At 40.6% G+C, this 7,976-nt stretch overlaps 1 protein-coding gene across 1 annotated transcript; it reads left to right on the forward strand.

The window, feature by feature from the left end:
• Window positions 1–1,052: 1,052 nt before the first annotated feature.
• On the forward strand, window positions 1,053–1,547 carry LOC136848381 (uncharacterized). Its single transcript, XM_067120674.1, has one exon. It carries the CDS (start codon window positions 1,053–1,055, stop codon window positions 1,545–1,547), a length of 495 nt encoding a protein of 164 aa, XP_066976775.1.
• The last annotated feature ends 6,429 nt before the right edge of the window (window positions 1,548–7,976 follow it).

Here is a 7,976-nt window from a genome sequence, read left to right on the forward strand (position 1 = left end):
GCTCAAACAAATAGAACACGTTGTCACAAACTTCAAGCCTACCACAGCAGAAATCTCCTTGATCCTTGGAAAACGCATGGACAGCAAGTGCCTAGTTGCTTTCCGCTCCTTAAATAATGACGATCAGGGGTACCTCGAAGAGGTCAGGAAGGCCTTCATCAAGGCCTTCAAAATTACCCCTGATGCTGGAGACAATGTTGGTGGGTCAAACTTGGAAAGACTGGGCCTATCATAAAACTCAAGCTGCTAAGCATTGGTTGGAATCCCTCAACGTCAGAACGTTTGAGGAACTTTTCGAGCGCATGCAGCTGGAGGATTTTTTCTCCTATGCCCCGAGTTCCTTGGCTACTTATTTTATGCGAGAAACGTCCAAAGACACTTGATGAGTGCTGCCACTTGGCAGACAATTGGGACACTACCACTCTCAAGCTAGTTCCCTGGATTGGAAGATTCTCCCCTCTAGTAAAATTCCTCTTTGCACCCCTCATTGCAAGAAAAAGGGGCACTTGGAATCCCAGAGCTGATTTAAGGGAGGAGCCACTGCAATGCCACCCCCGATCAATCCAAGAAACAACCTCAATCTTTTCCAGTTCCTCGAATGGACTTTAGCAAGATTTACTGCACTGCATGTAAAGTCTATGGGCACTCCTTCCTCTGGAACAATTGCCCTAGCAAAGCAGCTGCACCTGCCATTGCACTGGCGGTTACCAATCATCAATCTCTAGGACCACCAGCTGAGGGCTCTATATTTGTGGCTCTTCCTCAAAGTAGTTACCCCGCACTCCAGGTAACAGCATTTGAAGATAATGGTGCGCAAATCTCCCTAATACGAGAAGACAAGGTCCCTTATGGGGCTAAAATTGAGAACCATAAGCTCGTAACCATCGAGAGTATCAATCAAGTAAAGCTGATTCTCTCAACAGTTCGTTTGAGGGTTACCAGGCCCCACAGAAATAGGGTCTGCACACACTTGCAGTAGCCAAATACCTCCCTGAGGCTATGACCTCCTCCTGGGACAGGACCCTCTGTCCCCACCTGAAAAAAGACAAACCATGCATTCAGCCCCCTCACACTCTACTTCAGGCATAGTTAGCCTTCACAGAACTGCCTCAGGACCACTGCCCGTGCCCACTAAGCACCCTGAGCAGTGCCAGGCTCCAGCTGTCTCAGTCACTGAGCCCTCACCAAATTTAATTCCCGTGCTTGGCCCTGCCCTAGTGCCCGTGCCAGAGCACACAGTAGATCTCCTTTCAGGAGATCCCAAGTTTGCTTCAAATTCCCTGCCAGTGCCACTTCAGTGCCCTAAGAAGCGCTTCGCTCCATCCGTCCCAAACATTGACCCAATTCCAAATTTGATTCCTGTGCCTGGTCCTGCCATAGTGCCAGTGCCAGAGCACAGCCTAGATCTCCCATCAGGAGATCCCAGTCCAGACCACCTCTTTTCTCCCGCTGCCATTGCTGGTAAGAGAGCCAACCCAAAGCTTACTAGGGTCCCTTCCAGACTCCCTGACCACAGTGGAAGCTCAACTCCTGGCAAAGCCTCGTAACCCATGCATGAGTTGGTCATTGTAACCTGTGAATCTCGCATGCCCACGAAGACTTCACCCTCACTTTCCCCGTCATCAGAAGAAGAGCTTCTGATGGAAAATTCTTCCATATCCCAACTGGTCACAGAGCTCAAGGAACTGCAATGGCAGATGACAGAGATTGTTGGCACTGCCCTGCTTCAGTTGTCGCAGCAGCCAAAACAGGTGGCACTCCAACGCCTCCCTCGGACTCAGGTTTACCAATTCCCCCTAAAATGTCAAACCATCAACCTAAAAGAGGTCCAAGAAAGAAAAGTCAGGGGCGTAAGAAGTCCAGGTAGACTACAAGAGACACAGAGCTCTCCTGGCATGTGTGCCCCTCTGGCACAGTGCCTTGCTTCAGTTGAGTCCTTGGCATCCAACCAGAATCAGATGCCAGGTCACTCCCTTTACCTCACCCTTTGTGAATGTGTAACTTATTTCCTCTTTTTTAACTTTAATCATTTGTATACAGGCTTTTAGATTTGTATGAAATTGTACTTTATTTTAGCTAAGTCAGGTCTCTACCCTAACAGGCAGAAATCCATCCTGGCCTATATGCTTGTAATATTGTATTTGTAATACCTTCAGTATCATTATTGTATCATCTACATAAGTGGCTTAACCACAAGTTAAATCCATTTTGTGATAAAAGTACACAAAGTAGTACAAAATGTTGCAGGTGCTGCCAACTCAACAACTGTTCATTATTAAAAGCAGACACTTCAGTAATTTTACTTTAACATGTTTTGCGAAGGCTCTAGGAGAGAGACAATAACGTAAAACATTAGGCTCGCTTGAAGACGTTCACACCCAAAAGAGGTGTAAAACAACTTGTCCTTAGGGAGAGTTGCTAGAAGTATTGATACGTACTTCTCTCCTCACCCTGTTTTCTGTTTGGAAGATGCAGTCTGAGACCAAGGAGAGAAGACTTCTGCCCCTCCTTGTTTTTCCAGTTTAAAAAGGACAATAAATTTGTCAGGGTCCAAAGTACTTTTCCATTATACTCTTCCTATGCCTCGCTAAAGCGTCATTCTAAATTTGCCTTTATGATCTCTGGCCGAAAATCTTCTATTCCAGATAATGCCTTGTCCCTGGGAAACATAGAAGCAGAGGTCTAATGGCCTCCACGTACCAAGGAATTCTCTCACCTGACATGCCCGAGGCACTGGAAGCTGGCAGGTTGAGGAGGGCATAAAAGGCCAAGACGGAGGTCACGCGAGAAGTTAAGGAGGAAGCACGTCATTTGTGGCTTCCCCCAAATCTCCTTTGTTCCGACCAGGAGCTTCCTTATCCAAAGCCTCACTGAGTGTAAATAAGAAGTCCCATTTGATAGAGGCTTTATTGAAGCTGATGTACGATTTCTCTACTCAGCATTCAAGGTAAAGTCTGGGTAGAAAGCTCTTTGGTCCATTCTTTTGTTCTAATTCTCACTTCCGCTCCCTTCCTTTCAATGTGCTAAGATCCACTGATTCGCTGTCGATATAAATCATGAGAATTAATCAGCAAATTGCTTGATCAAAAATTGATATCACCCTCCTTGAGTCTTCAGCAAATTCATTTTGTACAGTAAGATTTTGTTCTAATTTATTGAGTGTTAATGTGCTCTTTCTTCACATTTACAGAAAGGTCGTAATTACCGCTGTGTCATCCGTCTACTCCACTATGTCCACAGGCAACAATCAAGTCCTCAAGCATGTTATTGTTTGGCACCCCAGTTACTGAAGTCTTGTGTCAGTTAACAGATTTAAGTATTGATTGCATCATTGTTTGGCACTCCAGTTAGTTAAGTCTTGTGTCAGTTAACACCATAAGTGCCAAGAGCCAGTGCAGATGGTGGTGTGTAATTTACTCTTCTGATTAAATGTAAATACATGTAATTAATTAAGATCTAGAATTTCCCTAATGAGTCTCTTCTAAAATTGAGATTTTGTTTACATTACCATTTTTCGTGTTTTGTGAGTGTTGATCCCCAGTCAGATCAGCGACGCCAAGGTAAGAGTAATAGATAAATCAACATTCACAAGTGTATATATATATATATATATATATATATATATATATATATATATATATATATATATATATATAATATATATATATATATATATATATATATATATATATATATATATATATATATATATATATATATATATATATATACATACATATACATATATATGTGTGTGCATGTGTATGTGTATGTATACATACATAATCTACAAATCACATGCCAAATGTATATATTGTTATATCCACAACGACCTATTAACTTCAGTTTCAGTTTCCTGGTGTAATTTGGAAACGTTTTCCAATGAAAGCTTTGAAATTAGATTCATGAGATGATTAAGTAAATACCTTTCCATACGGGACCAACCCTGGATCTTTACCAACCCAGTATCTCAAGAACCTTGACCAGACCGAGATCAGTGTTAACCCACAAGAAACAGAATGGGCCTACCGAGGCCTAAAGACTACCCTTTAAACCTTGGGGCCCACTGTGTAGTAAATGAAGTGGCTGATGGTGATGATACCTCCGAGGGGGACTCGGATGTCAGAGCATAAACTTTTGCTGCTAAGATAAATGGCCTCACGATGATATACATACACACATACATACATACATACATACATATATATATATATATATATATATATATATATATATATATATATATATATATATATATATATATATATATATATATATATATATATATATATGTGTATATATATATATATATATATATATATATATATATATATATATATATAATATATATATATATATATATATATATATATATATATATATATATATATATATATATATATATATATATGCACACATCATAATACCCGAAAGGACAATAATATAGTAACATAACAGAGACTTCTAGATCTGCTTAGCTATGGCAGCTTCACTCAGCATACTTTAAAGGCAGGCCAAAGCTTGGTCCAGCGAATCAGCGACAGCTTCTTCATTCTAGGTATTTAAGGAGTTGTGGCGGGAAAAGCAGCCAAGGTCGAAATCCCAGTAAATTCTTGTCATAACCCTATGGTAGTAGTGACGAGGGACGTTACTTACAGGAAAAATAAATATATGGATACGCATCACCATTTATTTAGCAGGAATGGAATATAGTGCAGGACCTATGAGGCCATTCAGTGCTGGAAAGGAAATTGAGAGTAGGTGGGTTTGAAAGGTGTAACAGGAGGAAAACCTCGCAGTTGCACTATGGAAATATTAAGAGAGGGTGGGTAGCAAGATGGAAGAAAGATTATATGAACAGAGGTACAGTAAAAAGAATGAAAGTGGTTGCAGCTAGGGGCCAGAAGGGACGCTGCAAAGAACCTTTAGCAATGCCTACAGTACACCCCGTGAAGTGTACTGACAGCACTAACTCCCTACCGGGTATTTAGTGGGAGGTTTAAACATTTCTTGAAACTTACACATTCTGTAGGCACAAGCCCGATTTTCCATAACATGGATGTATTATAATATTTCAGTATGGCTCTAATTTACCCCTGAAATACACCAGCCTTTGACTATTTCTAAGGAATAATCAAACAACAGTGACTTATTAACAAAGTTCCTAACAGACAACGATATGCTTAACGACCTGGCCGTTATTGCTCTTAAAGGATTAAAGTTATAGTGACTGATTGTCCCTGCAATCAGTGGAGTGCCATTTCCTTTCAAGGTAGCTTTTGTATATAGTTCATACCTTATCCATTTTCTACTGCTAAGCTCAACCTTTCACCATTGAAATAGTCATTTTTTTTTTCTCAAGACAGCCATACTAGATGCAAGGGACATTTCTAACCAATGAACCCAGTGAGTGATCTGAGAACGTTTTTTTTTATTTCTTCCAGGTAGTGAAAAAAGAGTTGAATTCGTAAAGACTACTCCCGGATGCCGGGACTAAACTGAGGAAGATTGAGACGGTGGGGGTGTTGGTGAGGGGATGAAGAAACCGAGGGTATGGACTCGTTTTTATAAGAGCCCCTTCCTCTCCCTTTGCGGGGAGGTGGTTCTCTTGGAATCTTCTCGCGCTTTTGCTCTGAGGGCCGAGATCAAGGAGGAAATGTTGTTTTCCTCCTCTGAAGCTGAGGATCCAGGAAATGAAGTCAAGAAGATGTATTTCCTTCTCTAGTGCCTCCTCTTAGGCGCCGTCCCTAATTTTTTGTCCTTCTGGATGTTAGAGAGGCAAGGAGGCGGAAGCAAATAACGTTGGAAGATGTTTTGATTTCGAGAAATCCTCCTTCAATAAAATTTTGAGGGCTGAAAATAGAGGCCACAGAGACGTTTTTCCTCCTCGTTTCCCTCCTCTTAGTTGTTTGCAGGGGTACGGGGTCGGGGCTGGCAAAAAGAGACCACAGCGATGTTTTTCCTCCTCGAGTTCCTACTCCTCCTGCCCCGGGCCCGACCATCATATCTTATTTCCAAGTGAGTGGCGCCAAAGGAAAGCGGCGACCCCGTGTAAACAAAGGGAACAATGGAGGCGATTGGCAAAGCGCGCAGCCTCACGGGAAATTCATTCACCTGGACTCTTATGATAAGGACATGAAAGGGAGGGGAGGGGCGGGGAGGGGAGGGGACAGGTGCGGAGAAAGAATGGTATGGGAAGGTGAGATGGAAAGGGAAGTGACGAGGGAAACTACTCTCTGAGCAAAGTGAAGAGGCATCAGACCCAGAAATGATTATGATTTAACGCTGTTGCTACCGATAATGCTAATGACAGCGACACATATATAACGAAAACGAACAAATATTTACCCTAATCTCGAAAAATGTCCAACTCGAGAAACATTCATCTTAACACCTTTCAATGGAAGTTCTCTCTTACAGCGGAGTCCTCCAATTACAAAGGCTCCTCAACTGTCGATATCTTCACACGCTACAGAACGCAGCTAAATGGCAGAAGGAATGAAAAATGATGATCGCAGTTGTGTTTATGTCCGGAGGCCTCCTTTCAACAGTCTTCGCTAATGGTTTCGTTCGGCCACTCTAATGGGAATTCCTCAGATATTCTAAGGAAAACACGGCACGGCGCTTTGTCGTTACGATAACCACTTCTACTTCTTGAGTAATAATTCAAAGACTGAGGTGCAGCGATTATTAGGTCAAATCTATGATATCCACACCTCATTCTTTATTTTCCCTCTTGAAGTGTGTGAGAGAGAGAGAGAGAGAGAGAGAGAGAGAGAGAGAGAGAGAGAGAGAGAGAGAGAGAGAGAGATTTCTATCGATCTATCTACATAACTAATTGTAGCTTTGTACACGTAAATAATGCAAGTATCTGTATCCAAATAACGATGTATACTACAAAAATAAACATATTCACAAGAACGCCATTAACACAATAACATTTACTGATAATGGCCATTTTCTTTTATTGGTGAATTCGAAAACATAATGCAATTTTTTATATTCATTTACGAATTCATGGGCTACGAAATAACCAAGATCATAAGGTCATACAATGAAGTCTTTTATAATCTTCACCAGTAGTGTGACACCGAATTTCGTATGAAGACCTTTGCATTCAACTATTTGTTGAAAGAAAGACAGCAAAAATAAGCTATTCGTAAGGGGACTGAAGATTTATCAGACATTTATTTATCTCATAAAGAGACAACATACACAAACACAAATGCAAAACATACTAAAACATACTACGATACATATTTATTTATATATATATATATATATATATATATATATATATATATATATATATATATATATATATATATATGTGTGTGTGTGTGTGTGTGTGTGTGTGTGTGTGTGTGTAAAGCTGTAATAACCACAATGCCCTCTTAACTTTCAAAGAAATTAGAAAGACCTAATGGTTTTACAATTACATACGCATTTGGTAAAAAGTAACCAGCAGATTATATATATATATATATATATATATATATATATATATATATATATATATATATATATATATATATATATATATATATGACCCTCTTCTCACAATCACGAAGGCTCACATTTGAACATCAGGAGGCGACGGAGCTGCAAAGGTACGCTCCTTTAAAACATATCTCTATTGTCCTAAACAATGTCAACTAATCGATTGTACTAGGCAGGTATGGGTATGGGGTTTGGCCTAGCAATCTTATCCTAAAATAATATATATACTAGCTGACCAACCCACCGCTGCCCGGAAAAACTCTGAATGACATTCGATAAACTATCTCTCGAATTCATCAACCTAAGGCTGCGTATTCATGATCAAGTTTACCTGTCATTTCTCCTGTCAGTTCATCGAAACTGCCGTTAAAACTTACATGTAGACAACAGTTCGTGGGCAGAGACAGTCCACTCACCAGAACGGATGAACTGATGATATTGCCTAAATATCTTCCGGCCGACTGACAGGTTAGCAC

The sequence above is a fragment of the Macrobrachium rosenbergii genome, chromosome 19 (genome assembly GCF_040412425.1).
Source record: "Macrobrachium rosenbergii isolate ZJJX-2024 chromosome 19, ASM4041242v1, whole genome shotgun sequence".
Taxonomy (NCBI): Eukaryota; Metazoa; Arthropoda; class Malacostraca; order Decapoda; family Palaemonidae; genus Macrobrachium; species Macrobrachium rosenbergii.

Coding starts and splice junctions, on each gene's coding strand:
- LOC136848381 (XM_067120674.1), top strand. CDS start 1,053: ATGCATTCAGCCCCCTCACACTCTACTTCAGGCATAGTTAGCCTTCAC.